The sequence below is a fragment of the Grammomys surdaster genome, unplaced genomic scaffold (assembly GCF_004785775.1).
Source record: "Grammomys surdaster isolate TR1022 unplaced genomic scaffold, NIH_TR_1.0 362, whole genome shotgun sequence".
Classification (NCBI taxonomy): Eukaryota; Metazoa; Chordata; class Mammalia; order Rodentia; family Muridae; genus Grammomys; species Grammomys surdaster.
This window is the reverse complement of record NW_021604781.1, coordinates 1,833,201-1,853,481: the sequence shown is the minus strand read 5'-3', so window position 1 is coordinate 1,853,481 and position 20,281 is coordinate 1,833,201. Positions and strand designations below refer to the sequence as shown.

Genomic DNA, 20,281 nt, shown 5'->3' with positions numbered 1-20,281 from the left:
TGTATGTATAATGTGCATGGTGTTTGCTCGCATGCATGTCTGTGCACTGTATACATGCAGTGCCTGTGGAGGCCGGAAGAGGGCGTCTGATCCCCTGGAACTGGAGTTACAGATGGATGTGAGCCACCATGTGGGTGTTGGGAACGGAAAAAGGTTCTTGGGAAGAGCAGCCAGTGCTCTTAACCACTAAGCCATCTCCCCAGCCCACATTTATTTTATTTTTATTTGTATGTATGTGTCTCTGTGTGGGTATAAGCAGAAGGAGGCATTGGTCACCCGGAGCTGGAATTACATGTGGTATAAGTGCCTGATCTGGGTGGTGGGGGTGGAACTCAGGTCCTCTGCAAGAGCAGCCAGAGCTCTTAATCCCCTCCCACCCCTTCTCAAAACCCGCCACCAGCTCCAAACAAGTGTTTGACATAGGAGGCACTGGGAGACATTTAGAATCCCAACAGTAACAATGAGGGGTTGATTCCTAATGGGAATAATCTCATTTTGTGGGAAACTTTATTTCTCATCTCTCCCCCCCACACACACATCTATCCCTCGCCTCCCTCCTCCAGTGCTGGGAACAAATCAGCTTTGTTTATGCTTGGCAAATACTACAGCGGTTCTCAACCTTCTTGATACAGTTCCTCATGCTGTGGGGGCCCCCAACCATGACATTATTTTGTTGTTACTTCATAAGTATAATTTTGCTACTATTATGAACCATAATGTAAATATCTGAAATGCAGGATACCTGATATGTGACCCCTGGGAAAAAGTTCTTCAACTCCCAAAGGGTCATGACTGATAGGTTGAAAACCACTTCTCTACTCTCTCTCTCTCTCTCTCTCTCTCTCTCTCTCTCTTTCTCTCTCTCTTTCTCTGTCACCTTTTACAAGAGGGAAATCACTGGACAAGGCCAACAAAGAGCCCACAGCAATGTCTGTGATAGCGTGGACTTGGAACCAACAAGTCCATGTCTCTCTGTGGACAGCATTCTTGCTTAAAGTGAACTGCACCTTGAATCGCTCAGGGCTCAGTGCTAAGAATCGACCCTGAGGAGAAGCAGAGCAGAAGAACAGTGTTCAACTTCCCAGTTCCTAGTCATGTGAGGTTCTAGTGGAATTTTTGTCTAAAACTTTTCAGTCTGGAGAGAAAAAATTGGTTAAAACAGAAGGGGTCAGAGAGACAGCTCAGTTCGTAAGAATATTTCCTGCTCTTGCAGAGGTCTTTGGTTCACTGTCCAGCACCCACACCAGGCTGTTCACAACTGCCTATACCTTCAATTCTAGGGAATCAGATGCCTCCCCTGGTCTCTGCAGATATCAGTATGTACAATAGTGCACACATACACTTAGGCTCACACATATACACATCAAAAAATTGAATTATTTTTCTTTTCTTTTCTTTTTTTTTTGGTTTTCCGAGACAGGGTTTCTCTGTGTAGCCCTGGCTGTCCTGGAACTCACTCTGTAGACCAGGCTGGGCTCGAACTCAGAAATCTACCTGCCTCTGCCTCCCAAGTACTGGGATTAAAGGTGTGTGCCACCACTGCCCTGCAAAAAAATTAAATCTTTAAAAAAGGAAAAACCTTTCCTTTCTGCTCCACTAGAACTGTCGGTTAAACCTACAGCACTGTCTGTAAAATAAGAGCTGCATTATTATCTAAGGCCGTGGTATTTATTCGACCCAGTGTAAATGAAATGCCTTTCACTGGTCCTTGGTAGGATTTAGTCTCTCACACAAATTTCTATGGGGAGTTTCAGAAAAGAGAGCTAGACAGAGACTAAATGCCAGAAGAATCCATCTGTCCCTGGCGTTAACTACAGCCCAATTGGCAATAGAACATCATGTCTGCAGCCGAGGTGTATGCTGGTTGGCAGGTCTCTGATTTCGTGCTGAGGGACTACTGTGTTCAATATGATAAGGCTGATGTCAGAGCATGCCGTGTCCATCTCAGCCTCTGGGAGGTGCTTTTATGAATGAAATATTGACCTCCAAACTCCAACGAGCCATATGGAGTTAAAGGGATGACCATTATAATCAGAAAGAAACCAATGGGAGCCTGTGAGCTACAGTTTGAAGAAACCCTTGCTTTCCAGTAATTTAGGTTTCATGTCTCTTTGTGTTTTTAAAGAACACCTCCCCCCTCGGGTAGGAAGGGGTGCATTCTCTCTCCTGCCAGTGAGTAATCTCTTTGGCTTCTCTTGCTGTGGTACCAGGCTCCTCTGGACAGGGGCTCACAGAAACGAAGCAACCACTAGGACTGCTCAGTCTGAGATGTCAAAATCCTCTGAAGATATTTGCATGGGTTTGGACCAGTTTTCCCATAGGAAACAAAAGATGATTTAATGTATTATAGATGACAAAATCAGAGGAAAAGGTCTTCTTCCATTGTCTGTGGCAAGTGCGGTGGTTTGAAGGAGAAATGTCTCCCATAGGCTCACATATTTAAGTGCTTAGCCCTGGGTTGGCGGAAGTGTTTGAGGAGGGTTAGGGGTGGAGCCTTGCTGGAGGATGTACGTCACTGGGGGTGGGGCTTTGAGCGTCTGCAGCTTTGCCTTATTTCCAGCTCACTCTCCGTTTCATGGGTACAGCTAAGGATGTGAGCTTTCAGCTCCCAACGCCTTCCATCCTGCCTGCTATTTGCTATGTGCCTCTTTTGCCATAAGATTCTCTGGTACCATAAGCCAAAGTAAAATTTGCCTTCCATAAGCTGTGTTTTGTGTGTTTCATTTGTTTGCTTTTGTCATGGTATTTCATCATAGCAACAGAAAGAATAACTAATTTAACAAGCTTCTGCTTGACGATCATTCTCGTTTGGCTGGAACCTCGGGTACAGCCCCTTAGACCACAGCATACTACCTTCTGCCCCCCTCCGCAGAGATAGGATTCTGGCTCTTCCATGGAGGAGGCTGTCAGTTTGCCCATCAAACAGCCCCACTTGTTTGACAAAACGACTGTTTCCTGGAGCAGGATTCCATGCTGGAGTCGGCTTGCTACTCAGCAGGGCTGGGTGCAGAGGCACCAAGGGTGGAAAGCTGTCTCTCAGATGAGCAAAGATGGAGTTACAGGCCTTACATTTTAGCCACCTGCCAGACGCAATTAACTAGAGCTTTGGCAATTTGCTTAGAGAAGATGTATTTTGAATGGGGCATCACGTGCTTATATTTTCTCATTAAACTCAAACCAAATTAAACCCCCATTTAACCCCATCCCAGACATGCGTCCTCATTAGAGGAGGCAGAGGGAGCCAGCCTGAGCTTACACCCTCCAACACCCTTCTGCTAGCTTCTTTTTCTAACAGCCAGGAGCACCCCACCCCCACCCCCACATCACCCTGCCTATTTCCTAGACGCTAGCCCAGGGCAGGCAGCAGACTGTATTGGAGCTTCCAAGTGGACTCCGTCTCTTTCCCAGTGTGGCCTTTTCTTCAGCTTGAGAGGTGGGTGGCCACGAGGACCCCATCTCCCCTACATCATCTCTACTCAGCACAGGATCTCCTATATCAGAGACCGAGTTCCCCCCACCCCGGGGCCTCATTCTGTTTGTGTAGACTATCATCTGCTGCAGGGAGGGTGGAGCTGGCTGGGTGGCTGGGTGGTTAAGGAGATGTACTACAAAGTGGCAGGCTGAATGATCTCTACCTGTTCAAACTCCTCGTGGTGGTGGTGGTGGTGGTGGTGGTGGTGTGCTGTGCCTGCCACTCACCTGGCAAGGATGGATTTTTTTTAAAAAATGGAGAAAGAGAGTTTGAAGAGTCACAGCAATGCACTCCTCAAGGAAGACAAGGGTCTCCTGCTCATGCTTCATGCAACAGAATTCCAGTGGCTTACTTAACCTTAAGGTTCTGTCTTCTTACCTATAAGAAGGGGATAGGAATGGCCATCTGGAAGGGTAATGGAGTCGGGATACATTACGCATTCAAGGTAGTGGCTGGTACAGAGCTAGGCCCACGTGCATGTTTGCGTAGCTCCTCTGTCCGTAAAGAATACACGAAGAACAGATGACAGGTAAGGGGCAAGGATAAAACTGCAATCTTAGGTAAGTTCTCACTGAGAAGATAATCTTGACCGGATCCGGAAGGATGAGAGATCTGCAGGGCAAGCATTCCAGGCACAGGGTGCAGAGAGAGCCAGAATGAGGCTGGTGAGTGAGCTTAACCCCAAGCCTGATTCCTCAAGTGACCCAGGCTCTGCTCACCTGCTCCTGGTGCTGGCAGCGCATGCGCAGCAGCTGGTCCTGGTGCTCCGCCTGCAAACGTGCGCTCTCGGCCTGGAACTGCTGCTGCAGCCGCTCCTGCAGCTCCTGCACCTCGGCCTGCTGCTGCCAGCCCAACCTCCTCAGCTCCTCCTCGAACCGCCGCTCCAGCGCCTCCTTCTCCTTCTGCAGCTTCTCACACTTGGCGGTGTTGAAGGCTGCAGGGAACACAGAGAAGCTTCCTTCAGCACTGTGGGGGGCAGACGCTGTGATCACCCACCACAAGCCCTCCTGAAGCTTTCAAAAATAAAACTGAAATAGGAACCACTGGGCCAAGAGAGTAACTCAGCGGTAGAGTGCTTGGCTTGGCATGCATGAGGCCCTCCCAGCACCAAAATCTGATTAAAGAAGTAAACAAATAAAATAAGCCGTAGGCAGGGGATCTCCGCGAGTTTGAGGCCAGCTTCATTTACATAACAAATTCCACACCATCCAGGGCTACATAGTGAGGCCCTGTCTCAAAAACAAGTAAACAGAGAAATTAATAAACTACAGACACCTCAAAACCTAGTTTAGTACAATATATTGTCATAAAAGACTCTTCACCTGAACCATTAAGATGTTCATTGGCTGTCCCACTGTGTCTCAATTCCCTAGTGTGTATGAGCTGCTTACCCACAAGGCCAGGTCACTCAGGAGATCCGTGACACAATGGTGCCACCCAGTGCTCAAAGCTGTGGAAATTGCCCCAGCCGAGATTCAATGTTTTCCTACCGACATTTATTTCCAAGACTTGCTGGTACAAACAATATAAATATAATAAAACAAGCATGGACACTCATGTGCCAGGTCACTTTTCATTAAAATGAATTCCTGGGACTGGAAATTCCATGACTTTTAAGACTATGGGTGTCTCCATCCAGTGGTTGATGCTTTAACTATCAGTCAGTGATTAATTAATCTGTGACCAGCAGGGGGCAGCATGGTGCTTGAAAATGTTCTGAGGGGATGGGGGAACACACTGCCTGATGAGGACAATTCCTTTTGGTGAAAATGTTGAGGTAAAGTAAAAGGAATGGCTGAAAGCGGAGTCTGAGATGTTCACAGAGGGAGAATAAGCTACCAGCAGCCAGCCTGTCCTGTCACATGGCAGACACACCCAGTAGCAATTCTAGAGCACTGTGGCTGCATGAAAGCTGACTCTGAGAAAATAGGAGTTGACACTTGTATTCTTGTCTCACCTAGATACAGATTGCTGTTCCCAACAGCCCTACTATGTGTCGAGTAGTTAGCAAAGAGCAGGAAGTGTAACTAACTAGTCCAAGGTGAAGGCCAGGTCCTCTATGGCAGAGCCAGGAGCTCGGACAACCTCCATCACAATGTCTCCGAGGCAAGACCAGGCTTGGGCAACATCAGCCTCTCAAACTCATCTGAGTCCTCTGAGCTTAATATCAGTCAAAGAGGGACATCGGGTGCACTGCACGTTCAGACCTTGTCATGGTTTGTATCAGAAATATCTCCCACAGGCTCAGGTTTTGCATAGTATTCTCTGTCTAGTTATGCTATTTTGGAAGGCTGTAGAGTCTTTAGGAGGTGGCAGAAGCCAGTCACCAGGTGTCACTGAAAGCTGTATCTGACCTCCCCTTCCTGTCTTGGCATCATGTGGCTCTCATCATGAGCTGGGTCATCCCAGAGCTTTGCGTTATACTCACTATAGAAGAAGACATTTTGCTTTATTTGTTCATTTCCACTTTACAACTTTCATGGGTATAGGTGTTTTTCCTGCATGTATGTCTGTGTAACACTGAGTGCCTGGGGCTTGCAGAAGCCAGAAGAGGCATCCGGTCCCCTAGAGCTAGTTACAGAAAGTTATGAGCTGTCATGTGGGCACAGGGAAATGAACCCAGGTCCTCTGCAAGAGCAGTCAGTGCTCTTAACAGCTGAGCTGTCTTTCCAGTCCTAGGTGTGCCATTTTGTTAGAATTTCCTTGCAAAAACACCCCCAAGGAGAGAAAGCTTCAATCACAGAGAAACACATTATCCACTTATGGGACCTGCGTCTCAGAGATGCTGGTGGAACAGTAACAAGCCTGTTGTTCTTGTATTTCAGAAAAAGAGGGATAAAGAGATATATGAAAGAGCAGACATAAAGATAAAAACCCAAATTCACTTAAAGTCTCTCGATAGTCATGAATGCTTTGTGCCGCTTAATGTATTCTTTAAGAGGAACAAGGGAATGAGTGGATGGTGACCCGTCCTGTGAGAGACAGTAACTATGGTGTAGGACAGGGAGGTTACAGACATGATTCACAGGCAAAGGGGGAAGAAGGAAACTGATTCAAGGTGGCTTTACGCTTCTGAAAAGAGAAACTATGCTGATAAGAACTGGTAACACAACATGCACACTCAGGAAGGGTTTTTACAGATGTCTGTCTCTTCATGGAGCCTGCTCCTTCACCTTGTCCATTTAATGTGTGTGTCCGGCCTTTTAAAGGCATCTTGATGGCATCAACAATACATAACTAACTCCCTAGGACTTTCTGTGCCCAGATTCTTTGGAAGGGCAGCCAATGGTTCTGTGTGGCAGAAGTGTTTGATTATTTAACCATGATGATTTGCTCTGTAAATGACCCAGGTCATATCCATGTCCAGATAGAATGTACCCACTGGGTTTTAGAAAACAAGCTTCCTGGATCCAGTCTGCAATGGTTTGTATATGCTTGGCCCAGGGAGTGAAACTATAGGAGGTGTGGCCTTGCTGGAGTAGGTGTGTCGCTCTGGGCGTGGGCTTTACGACCCTCATCCTAGCTGCCTGGAAGCCAGTATTCTGTTAGCAGCCTTCAGATGAAGATGTAAAACTCTCAGCTCCACATCTGCCTGGATCCTGCCATGTTCCTGCCTTGATGATAATGGACTGACCCTCTGAACCTGTAAGCCAGCCCCAATTAAATGTTGTCCTTATAAGAGTTGCCTTGCTCATGGTGTCCGTTCACAGCAGTAAAACCCTCACTAAGACAGAAGTTAACTAAGACACAGTCATTCGCAATGCTTCACAGTTTACAGAGCCCCTACTCCACCATATGCCACCAATTTAGTCTACCCCATGGCTCCCGTGGACCCACTCCCAATTTACACTAGGTGCTCAAGGAGGCTGAGCAGTTGCTAGAGAGTATATTACTGTTTATTGAAGGTAACAGGCTCTCAGTCTTGCTCGTTTTTCCAGGCTGGTCAGTTCAAAGTACAGCATGGGGCTTGGGAAACTCCTCTCTGACATGAGGCGTGTGTGTGCATTCGTGTGTGCGTGTGTGTGTGTGCATGTGTTTCTGTATGTTTACTGTCTTTCGTTTTCCATGGAATGAAGGATTTGCATTTTTAAATCTGCAAAACCTAGTTTTACCTGAGAGGCACAAATTTCCCCATCAACTAAGCAAAACGTCCCTATCCCTTCAAACATATCAAAGAACAAAGCAGACCACATAGAACAGTTCCCTAACAGTTCCGTTAGACACATACATGGAAGAAACAAGGTATCCAGGTATCCAGGCAGTTAACAACAGCTCGAGTGGACATGTGTGCATACACGTTATGTTGGGTAGGGGTATATATGTATACAATTGGTTCTTATAATTAATTATATATATGCATATATGATTTAATACATATTGTCAATCTTTAGAGATTTATTTTTACTTCTAACTCTGTGTGTGTGTGAGTGTGTCTGATCCCCTGCAGCTGAAGCTGGTTGTGAGGTACCATATGGGTGCTGGGAATCTAGCTGTGGCCCTCTGTAAGAACAGTGCATGTTTTTCACAGCTGAGTCATCTCTCCAGCCCTGAGTGTGTACATTTTTTTTACAACCAACAGTCTGACCAATATTAACATTATTCATCCTAACAGAAATGTCCACTCAATACCCTGTCTGAACTTCCACTGGGCTGCCAGGATCCCTCACTTAGAGCAATAGCGCCTCTTAATTTAAACAAAGCCAGGATGCTACTTCTTGCAGAGTGCAGGGAACGCTGCTGAACAAGATAGACTTTCTCCTGGGTAGCAAGCCTGGGGCAAAGGTATTCAATGAACCCTCTCAGTCACGATGCCTGGGGCACACTCATCTTCAGATGGTGACTGTTCTGGCTGGTGGATTCACATCCAGACTGCAAGACTAAACAGAACAGCCCCCTACTGCAGTCATCATTGTGGGGGGTTCTTCTGGGAAACCCACTTCCTGCCAACATGCAAATGGCTCTAACTTCCAGTCACAGTGACCAAATTGACACTGAGAAGCTCTAACTGTCAAATGAGACATCTTATGGGGGGTGGGACCAGGATTTAGTTGTGTGCTGATTTTTGTTTGGTTGTTTTGTTCTGTCAATTTGACACAAGGATGGAGTCATTTTGGAATCTAGCATCTCAGTTGAAGAACTGCCTCCATCAAACTGACATGTGGGAAATCTTTGAGGCATTTTCTTGCTTCATAATTGATGGGGGAGGAATAGGCCCACTGTGGGCGGTGCCATCCCTAATGCAGGTGGGCCTGGGCTTATAAAAAAGCAAACTGAGCAAGCCATGGGGAGCAAGACAGTGAGAACCATTCAGATCCCCCCTCTAGGCTCCTGCTTGAGCTCCTGCCTTGGCTGGAATCAGGAAGTATAAGCCAGATCAACTCTCTCCTCCCCAAATTGTTTTGGCCAGTCTTTAATCACATCCACAGAAAAGTAGGATGAATGGACTCAGATTGCTGACATCCAGCATGGCGTCTAGCTGGATCAAAGCCACCCTTCACTAAGGTCAAGTACAAGGTGCAGCTGAAGAGCTTTAGAATGTGAGGCTAGGAAGAAGGATAACTAAGGAGAAAAGCAGGACCACATGGAGTCCAGGTGATGAATCCCTCTCATACCATGAACATCTCCACAGAAGATGTGTTAAACATAGAGATGTAACAGGATTTTATAAATATCAGAAAGGATGTGCTGCCACATGGAATAAATCAGTGTCTAAAAAATAGTATAGTGGTGCGTGTGTGTGTGTGTGTGTGTGTGATAGAAGCCGTAATGTGTTTTCCATGGCAACCACGTCTCTGGCGCATATAATGGGAATTGGTAAGTTCAATATAACTGTGCATGGGGAAGCACCTGTTTGGGAGAGAAACCAAAATGACTTTGGAAATGACATTTCCTAGAATAAAATTTAATCGGAGTGGCTGAGGTCATTGATTTGAATTTTTCCCATCTCATTTTCCTGTAAGAGGGGCAGGATTCCCAGACCTTGTCACGCTGGGCGGTGCAGCCTGCAAGGGTGCAGCCTTTGTCTTTCTGAAGCTCTATCAACAAGCTCAAATTGCAGACAGCAGACAAGACCTTTGGGAGCAAAACACACTCCCCATACCACCCTCTGATTACTTACGGAGCGGTTAGTATATTTTAGGTGTCTTCCCAAATTTTGTGGGGGCAGATTGAATGGGAAGATTCAATTATGCTGACTGGAGAATTCTGCAACACAAATTTTGATGTGTTCTGTTTTTACTTTCTAAATTACTTTTTGTCTCCCTTGACCGACATGCTCTCTGGAAGTATGTTGTTAAGGGGCTGGTAAGATGGCGTGCAAAGGACCTTAGTTCAGCTTCCAGCACCCTTGTTAGGTAGCTTACAATTGCTCTATGGGGAACTGGATAGGATGCCTTTGACATCTGTGGGCATCCGCCCTCATGTGCACGTACCCATACTCAGCCACACATCTTGGGATTCTTCATGCGAGTGGGGGTCCTCCCTTAAGCTACAGTAGGGAATACCCAACTACATCTCCCCCACTGCCCCAAACACTCCTCCACCTAGTTCAGATTCAGATCAAAACTGACTTCTTCAGGGTGCTGATTGACTGTCAACATTCACTGCCCATAATACACATCTGCGAGATTAAAAACCTACCCAGGACTTGTTCTCTAATACTCTGTTTCTGCTGCCCAGAGAGACATGACAGGTGATTCCAGGCATTAGAGCAGAGAACCACGCAGAAATGCTGATTCTGTCAGGGTGTCAAACCAAGGCTGAGGGTGGCAGATGGGGGCTTATTAACAGCTACTGGTAGAATTTGGGACAGAAATTTCAGGAGTGATTGCGGATGGCCAATCCTATCCTAGAATCTGTAACATTTGAGCTATTCTCACTTTTTGGCAAAGTCGGCATTTTTAGAAATGTCACCTCCCCAGCCCCCTGTCTTTCTTTCTGGTCTCCGCCTCCTGTGACTCCGTAGGACCCAACGAATAAGTAGTATAAATAACATAAAGAACGACATGGCTGCTACTGAGGGCCCTGGTCCCTTCAGGAGTCATGTCTGAAGGCTTTGCTTTCTTTTTAAAGTGGGAGTAACTGCAGACCACAGAGCTAGAGTTTATGGGCTGACAACGGATCCCCTCATTCCCCTCTGCCTTTCTTCTGTCACAAAGGCGATCTCCACAGTGGAGTGAGAATTTGCCCAGGGAGCAAAGTGTCCCCTGGGATGTGCTGGGGTGAATGGACCAGCACAGTGCTCCCAGGGACTTGTGCTTTGTCTCATACAGGGTTTGTTTTCCCTCCTATTTGGCAGATGAATCCTGCTTCTATTCTTAGCACTAATGCAGAAATCAAGTGACTTAAACCTAAACCTAAACTGAGTACAAATCCGGCTGCATTTAGACATTTCCGGAGATTGCTAAAGGCGGTGGCACGCCCAATCCAAGCGCATCAGATGGCCTGCCCTCAACCCAAAGCCTGCTCATGGGAGGCCAGACTCTCTGGGGAGACATTCGACCTGCAGAGGAGATCTCTGCTCTCTGTCATTATGTACTAGCTGCTGTGCCTCAGCAGAGCTCCTCATCAGCAGCTTCTGGAACTGGCTGATGAAGAAGAATCTGAGGGTCAGAGGTCAAGCCAACTCTTCCTACTAGTCACCAGAACTCCCAGTGTCTGGAACCAGCGCAAACATACTCATGAGAAGCACATTCACAGCCTGGCTTCCAAATCTTGGGGTACCAGCTTGATATCATTTACATGGAAACTCCACAGAGAATCAAATCCCACAGAGTTTTCCTCACACCTAAGGATAGTGTGTGTCTGTTCATGGTGTGTGTCCTAACAGCTTACTGACTAGGGAAGTTGTTTATTTTGTAAATTTGGTATGAGCTAGAGTCATCTGGGAAGGGAAAACTGAGAAAATGCCTTCATCAGACTGGCCTGTGGGCATTTTCTTGATTAATGACTGACATAGGAGTGCCTAGCCCACTGTGGGCGGTGCCATCCTTAGGCAGACAGACCTAAGCTGTATAAGAAAGGTACCAAACATAATCCTGGAAACAAATCAGTGAGCAATAGTTCTCCATGGGCTCTGCTTTGGTTCTTGCCTTGAGTTCCTGCCCTGACTTCTCTCAGTGAAGGGCTATAAGCTGGAAGATGTAACAAGCCCTCTCCTTCTCAGTTTGCTTTTGGTTATGGCGTTTATCACAGCAACAGAAAGTCAACCAGGATGGTGGCTATTTGTAAAACCTAGCACAAATAGAGGTCAGGGGAGGCAAGTTTTTTAAGTTTGTTTGTTTGCATTTCATTTAAGGAAACTTCAAGGTACATTGCACACTGGTCAGGCTGGTCCACTCTGAATGAAGAAGGGTTTATCAGTAACTTCAGTTCCTGGATTCCCAAAGATCCATCTTCATACTCCAACCTCTTAGCCAGGGAGGGGAGTGGTGCTAAGCCTGCCAGTGAGCTACTGCAGCCAACCGAGGGGCCCTGTAGGATCTCTTCAAAGCTCTAAGGTCACCTCAGTGTTGGGAAACACTTGTTTGTTCCCTGACATCTGCCTGGCACTAGTCATACTTCACACTTCTCCATGATAGCGTATCTTGTGAGCCCTGGGTTCAGCTGTTTCTCTGATAAAAAGCACACAGTGATAATCACTGCGAAAGAGGGCCCAGAGGGTGTGGTATTATCCAACTTGACTGTAAGGTTGGAAAACTGGCCCACCAACAGCCCAAACATCTCTCTCCCAAGTAACTACGACTGTTTAAAGGAGGCCAGTGAGTCATTAGGACACACAAAGTTTCATTTAAGTCATGTCTGCTTGCCAAGTGTCACTGTGAAGGATCTATTTGAGTTCTATGAATCAGAACTTTCTGAAACTCTATCCCTATCTCTATCTACCCGAGTTGCCTCCACCATACCTAGTAAGGAATTATCTTGGGAGACTGGGTTGCGATTGAAGGTTTGCAGCTGTCCTCATGCCCTGTCACCCGGGAACTGGCCTGCAGGACAGGGTGGCCCAGACTCAGGGGCTCAGGGGCTGAGTGACGTGGAGGAGGGAAATCTTGGCAGTTAGAGTTGGAGAAGAAATGCCTTTTGATAATGTAGACTCGATCTGGCCATGGAAGAATGTTCTTTTAGAGACCATGGCAGGTCACCTGTGGGGAGGTCTCTCGGAAGTGTCAGCACAACAGTAACTGTCATCTGGGGAGCCCAGGGCTCCTTCAGGGAGTGCCCAACAATACCTCTTCAATGGGTAATAAAACCAGCTCTTGACCAGAGCAAGGGCACCCTCTGTTGCCCATGCAGGGGCTGCAGCTGATAGTCTATGCAGTAAGACCCTGTAGTAGCAAATTGGAAGCGAAGTTGATGACTTCAAGGAAAGAGATTCAATCTCCATGGAAACGGTGACAACAAAATCAGAGGGTGACATTTTTTCAGCAGGGAGCCTGAAGGGAACAGGGAGACTGTCACTTTTCCTTCTTTGGTGGCTGCTTGTCTAACAGCTTCAGTACCAATCCCATGAGCCTCAGGTTCTTGGGAGTATCCCTCACAAGGTTAGCCAGGGCTGGCCTTGCTGGCCTTGCTCAGTTAAACGTATGTCTGGGTTAGTCCTCCAGCTCTTGGGGTGGGGAACCCAGCTGCTGTGGGTCCCATGGAGGTAACATAAGCATAGAACAGTGCTATTTGTCATGTTATCAAAGGGTCCAGCTGTCTTTGGAGAGGAGAAATAACCACTTCTGAGCCATTTCAATGAGAAAGGAAGCCACAGAGCTCACAGAAGAGAGATAATACAATAAAAAGGAGAATGGGAAAGCTACGGCTGAGGCCTACTACCCTGTCCGTCCCTGCTCACCTGAGAATCCATGGCTCCTAGAAAAGGCTAGACTGCCCCAGACAATCTGTGTGACCAGCCACCTGCCAAGGATGGCCTGATGGGTCAAGTTCTTTTACTTAGTGGAGGAAATCACGCCTGCACAGGCAGACGGGCTTCCAAGGTCACAAGAGGTAGAGGGGAATGCTGGCTTGTAACAGAACAACAGGCCAATGGGAAAAGGCCATGTCTAGACTTTGCTAACTCGTTTCTGGGGACATGGAATAGTGGGTCTGCATCAAGAAGGGAGTGCGTAGGAGGGCCTCGTGACACTGGCCTGTAAGTCTAGTAGCTCGGAAAACTGAGGTAAAACAGTCACTCATTTCAGGCCAGTCTGGGCTGCAGAGTAAGTTCAAGATCAGCCTGGGTAACTTAATGGAAACTCAATGGGAACATGTCTCAGATAAAACATTTTTACAATGTCTATAGCTTAGTGGTCTAGTGGCTGCTTAGCATTAACAAAGCACTCAGTTAACCCCTAGTTTTGGAGAAAAACGAAGTAAAAGGAATGGTGGAGAGTACCGTTTGTCAGTACCTTCCCTAGAGGGAAGCCTGCCTCCTATCACTTCCCAGGGGCCTGGGGATTGTCCTTATTTTGGCAAAGTCTCTGAATGTACTAGACCATCCCATGAGCTAAAGATTACACATTTCAATATGATCCCTCATGATTTCGATCCAACCCTTTTTGGGATGACGGTGTTCTCATGGCAAAGTGCACATAGCTATAGGAAGCCACGTAACAGGCATTTCATATAACCCAGAATAGCTCAGCTCTGGAGGTGCCTAGAGGGAGGGACACTTGTCACAGCCCATGATAGAGACTGATGTGTGTGCGGCCATCTGTGAAGAACAGTCAAGACCTGATTAGTCTCAATGCTAACTTTGAGAAGCTGTCTCTGTAACAACAGACCTGTAAGAATTATGGTTCCCTGTGAGTCTCTAGCGGTCTACCACTGTGCTGGAAGGATGCTTGCTTCACTGGTCTAGACAGGTTTGATTTGGCTTATTACAGGAAACACAGTGGCTTTTGTTACACCTTCAAGATATCAGGGGGCTGGGGGGGGGAGAAAGACATTCTTCTTAGTCTTTGTCAGAACGCAGTCCAAGAATAGAGTCCTTCGAGGGGGAATTCTGAGTGCTTGTGGGAAAACAAGACAAGAGTCTTGTGACTTCAGTTTCTTCAAGAAACGTGAATTGTTCTTGGCCTGCTTTCCTGCTCCTCCCAGGTGTAGCAGATAGGAGTGAGTTTACTTTAGATTATTCATTACAACTGGATAGTATTTGTTCATATGTCTTTATGAAAAAAACATGTTTTTGACATCTGCAGCTTGTCCTTGTGATTATATATAGCTTGAACTCATGAGTTTATACATGTGACTTTTTTTAACCCTCAGAGTATAAATTGTCTGATGTTCTGAATAAAGCCAGCTATTGAATGGACTGCTTCAATTTTAGGTTTCTTTCTCCCAGGTCCCGCCACATCTAGAGTGGTAAATGGTCTTCGTGGTAGGTGCCTTACTTACCAACTTCATCCCTGATGTTGGCAAGTTCAATTGACAGCTCTTTTTCTTTCGCAAGGGCCCTTTCGCTCTGAAAAAAAAAAAGACAATAAGATTCGCCTAGTTTTGTGCTACAAAAGCATAATCACATGTTTAATAAATAAATCACTTTAACCAAGTAAGTCTAGCCCTGAAGGTGAGAACCATATTCCTTATATAAAACATAACAGAACCAAGCCAGACGCATCCATTTGTGTCATTAATATACAATAACACCCACAGCCATCTTTTCTCTGAATCACACTGTTACAACATCCTGGAATAATTCTAACTATGTCTGTGTACTTCACATGAATGTACTAGTATACATTACTATACACTACAGATTCCCACTTGATTTTTTATGATAGTAAGCGATTCTTCCTCATGAAAAAGCACATCATAATATATATCCACACATGCTTGTTTTTCACACATGCAATTATTCCCTTAAGTTTACTCTTTTGTTCATTACTGGTTAATTATCTAATGAATAATGAAAATCAGGGCAGAAGCCTTGGTGTGAAACATTTCTGTCTGTCATAACATCTGACAGCAAGGTTTCTATGAGTTTTGATCCACTCTGGGCATTGCTAGAGGTAATAGGAGGTACTGTATGCTAGAAGTATTATTTAGAGCAAAAAAGCTACTTGTAACTCAATGACTGCTTGTTTTTATATCAATTATATCCTGTGACATAAAATAGTTAAGAACATGAAGACATACTACATATGCAATCTGCATTTACGAGTCACCACAGATGGAGTCTTCAGATTTCACTGCTAATAATAAGGAAATACTACTCATAAATTGGAGATGTGAACTCTTTAGATAAAGTCCCACCAATCAACAGAACGTACACACAATGCAAACTGAGTTCCAGAGGGATTTTCTTTCGCTAAAATGTAGACCAAACACCTAACACAGGTATCTTTGAGGCCTTGTGGTTATTGAATGTTGTCTATATAAACCCTGCATGTTCAATGTCCTACGAAGGTTCATGTGTTAGAGAGGCTTGATCCCCCAACCTGGAGGTACCATGAATCTTTAAGAGATGGGGGGGGTCTCATGGGAAGTCTGTAAGTCACTGGGAGTGCGCCCTTTAAGAAGCCTGTGGAATCCTGGCTTCTTCCTCCTCCCGGCCATGAGGCAGCAGTTTTTTCTGCCTCAAGGTCCTCACTGGTGCCATCTAGTACGCCCTCCCGAGTCCAAAGCAATGGTCCATCTGATTGAAGATTAGGACGTCCGAAAGTGAGCACTAACTACTCTTTCCTGTTTCTAAGTTAATCTTGTCAATTATAGTTATAGTGTTGGAGGCTGGTACAATGCTCCTTCATTACTGACCACCCTGGCTTTTGTGGTTACTTTTTTCTGTCAACTTGACTAGAGTTATCTGGGAAGAAGGAACCTCAACTGGGGAATTATTTCCTTCAGACTGTGTGTGTCTGTGGGGACATTCTCTTGATTGATGTGGAAGGGCCTAGGCTACTGTAGGTGGTACTGTCCCTGGGAAACATGGTCTTGTGTTGTCTGAGATTGTAAACTGAGCAGGCCGTGGGGAACAAGCCAATACGCAGTGTTTCTCTACGGTTCCTGACTTAACTTTGCTCAGTGATGGAGTGACCGATCGGGACATGTGGGCCAAATAAACTCTGTCCTCCTCCAGTCACTACTGGACATTGTTTATCACAGCAGCAGAGAGCCAACCAGGACAGTGGCTACCTGAAAAACTAGTGAAAACAGAAGGAAAAGATGGTGCCTTCATCCCATTTAAGGTACTGTGAGGTTTAATAATGCACACAGGTCAGGTTGGTTCAATCTCCAAATAAAGACACGCTCATGAGAAGTCTCAGTTCCTGGACTCCCAAAGATCCACTCTACAACAGACCATGACAAGACCGTGTAAGCCAAATTAAACCTTTTCCTCCCCGAGTTGGTTTCAGTCAGTAGCTTGTGGTTTTTTTGTTTGTTTGTTTTTTAATTACAACAAAAACTGAAACAGAACAGTGCCTCTCACGGACCTGTGTTCTGTGGGAGTAGAGGAAGTTTGCACAATTGTGCTTGTGAGTGATCTGCATTTAGACCAGTGGTTTTTAACCTGTGGGTCAAGATCCTTTGGGGAGTCCAATGACCCTTTCACAGGGACCTGAGACCATTGGAAAGCACAAATATTATATTACAATTCATTACAGTAGCAAAATTACAGTTGTGAAGTAGCAACAAGAATAATGTCATGGTTGGCGGACACCACAACATGAGGAACTCTATGGGTTGCAGCATTAGGAAGGTTGAGAACCGCTGATCTCTACTAAGGTAGGAAGGGCTGACTGTGGGCTCCTGGGAGAGCCTCGGCTCATCCGAGGGTAATGCTCTACTTGAATGAGACTCTGTTGTCACAAGTAGAAAGCTGGAGAAGTAGCTTGGTGGCCCAGTACTGTTTAGCATCAGCAAGTTCATGGCATAGGTATCAATACCTCTTCCATAATCAAGAGAAGAAGGGGCCATCTCTGAGAGTGTGGACCCTTGTCAGCTGCTAACCCTGTCTTTGTGTCGTTTTCCAGACTCACAGCTCTGAGACATAAACTTCTGTAGCTTGAGACATTTTGCTACATCAGTACAAATCAATGAAGGCTCTCCAGGTCGTTCATGAAACTCGGTCATTTCTTCAGCCCACAGCAGTTTTGTTTTCTCTGAATTCAGGCAGCAATCATACCACAGAGTGTACAACTTCCTAGTCCTCAGAAGACTCCACTTCAAATGCCATGGCTACCTCATGGGGTTGCAACAGGGGTTAAACGAGTTAGCAGATGTAATACAGTGATAGTGCTCGCATAAGTGGTAGGTGGTGTTGTAGACCCATGGTTTCCTTTGGTTTTATTTGTAACTATCAAACAGATCCCAGGATATTTGTTTTTGGCATGAGTACACCTGCATGTCAGAAGACAGCATCAGACTCCTTTATAGATGGCTGTAAGCTACCATATGGATGCTGGGAATTGAACTCAGGACCTCTAGAAAAGCAGCCAATACTCTTAACTGCTGATCCATCTTTCTAGCACCAGGACTTTTTTTAAAAAAAAAAAAAAAACAAAACAAAACAAAATAAAACCAAAACAAAAAAAAAACAAACTTGTTCTAACTGTAACCTATAGTGGCCACTTGACAACCATCTTGTACCAATCTAGTACTTTGGAGAGGGGTCATTTCAGTAGTTGCTTTGTAAAAGAAAACTAGTGAGAAAACTACTATGTCAAGGACAATTTGGAAAGGTCACAACCATAGCTTTGCAAATCCAGCCAGAGAACTCAGATCGTAAGTGCATCTCATCAGTCAAGGGATAGCATGAGAAAGGCGCCTGTCAATGATGACTCACACAGCATCAGGTAGCGAGCGAATGATCAAACTGCCAAAACCTACCCGGTCCAACTTCAGACCCAAAACTAGTGCTTTCCTCGGCTTCCCACTGTAGCAGGCGCCTGATGGATACAACATCGTCCAGTGGTGGGATGCCCCAGACACAGCAAACATCTCTGGACCTTCCAGGTGACTGGCAGGAAGGAAATGGACCCCAGAAGGAAAATAGCCAAGCTTTCAAACGTTCTAGATAGGGATTATTTGCTCTTCAATAAAGGTTGCTGATGCTAAGTTCTGCCAAACATTTTCTATTAGCCTCGCATAGAATAATTGCCTCCTTTCCCCATTCTACTTCAAACACTGCCATCCCTCTGTATCTGTAGGAGCTGATAACAAGAACCCTCCCAACCAGGATACCCAAATCCATGTCCTTTATATAAAACAATGCCACGTGCACAGAGATCCCATTCCGATTTCCCTAGAGCCAGGGTTCTCAACATTCCTACTGCTGTGACCCTTTAATTCAGTTCCTCATGTTGTGGTGACCCCCCAACCATAAACTTATTCTTGTTGCTACTTCATAACTATAATTTGCTACTGTTATGAAATCTAAAATAAATAATATGCGGTATATCTGACATGCAATCCCCAAAGGGGTCTCGACTCACAGGCTGAGAATCAATGTCCTAGACTTTAAAACCACCTCTCCATTGGCTCTAGTCTTGAATATGGTGTAAATTCATTGTGAATAGTTGCTACTTTGTACTATTCAGGGAACAATCGTAAAAAAAAAAAAAAAAAAAAACAACCAAAAGACCAAAACACCATGTGTTTTCATTATTGATTTTGGATGCATAGACTGAGTTGATCAACTACCACATGGTTGTAGAAATTACAGATTCCGAGGCTTACCTGTGAATGAGCCCTGGACTTTTTTCTATTTATGGAGAGGCAACAGGGACTCTGTGGTTGTGATGAAGGGACCAGCTGCCTTAGAAATGGAAAACCCAGGTGTTTCAACCCAGGGCCCAATTATCAAACACAACACACACCAAGGTTGTCCCCACCTCTCCCCACATAGGTGTGACCTCAAGAGCCAAGTTGGACATGGGTTGGATCTAGTACTCTTGGTCATGTAACTTCCCACATCTGACTGGAGGAGAGGCAGCCAGCTGCCACTGGATCTGGCTCTGTGAAAAATTCTCTAGTTGTAGCCCCTGACCCCCTCACCGCCACCTCCATCCTGACAGCTTGTACTACCCGTGTTTGTCCTTGAAATTAACTTACAGATTATATGTTGAGACATTTCCAGTGTTTGGTGCCTCTTCAGCTCGGCCTTGTGGGCTTATAACTCTAGATAGGGTAGCTATTTGCTTTTCCCCTGTCAATTTTAGACGGACTGTTCTGATGTCCCTGGATACATTCCTGCTGAAGATGTTGGCTCTGCTCAGCCTTAGCTTGCCAAGGCCAACCTGGCTGCTCTGCTTGTTCTGGTAAGATCCTTTTTTCCTTAAGTGCTTGATTTTGAAATGACATCAACCCTTCTGACTTATGCACCAAGTGAACCACTATGCGTTTCCTGAAAGCCAAGCCAGAATGACGTCATGACAGCTGCAGTGGGCAGCGTCAATCGAGGTGACTTAGAACCAGCATTGTCTAGGTGAACACCAAGGACCACTTCCACTGGTTTTCAATTTGCTGTGCATGTTCCCCGACCCACTGTGGAACCACAGAGGCCAGCAGAAGACCTGATCTTGAGGGTCCTTAGGCTCTGGTGATTTAAGGGTCCTTCTGCATGATTTCAAGTTACTCTTCACACCGTTCCCTGGATGATGGCTAGCTGGGAGGATTGGGATAGGAGGGGGTCAGACTAGCACATTCCTAAATGGGGATTGTGTGGAAAATTCCTAACTGGTGCCAAGCACTCGAATGCCTGTGTTCACTCAAGAGAGCTAAATATAGATGCATCACCATCCACACTGTCCTGGTGACAGAGTCCAGGCACTTCAGAGCCCACGAAGGCCATTCCTCTCCGGTGACTGTTTAGTCTAAGACAGGCTT

General features: G+C 45.8%; 1 protein-coding gene across 6 annotated transcripts in view; it reads right to left on the bottom strand.

Annotated features, from left to right (window-relative positions):
* The window catches only part of Mtus2 (microtubule associated scaffold protein 2), a 353,199-nt gene that overhangs the window by 17,523 nt on the left and 315,395 nt on the right, over positions 1-20,281 (bottom strand). For all 6 annotated transcript variants that reach the window (XM_028779761.1, XM_028779762.1, XM_028779763.1 and 3 more), the window contains 2 exons: positions 14,852-14,918; positions 4,192-4,406 (listed from right to left, as the gene is read on the bottom strand). In XM_028779761.1, the coding sequence (XP_028635594.1) occupies positions 4,192-4,406; positions 14,852-14,918 (282 nt within the window). The remainder of the gene's footprint in view (positions 1-4,191; positions 4,407-14,851; positions 14,919-20,281) is intronic.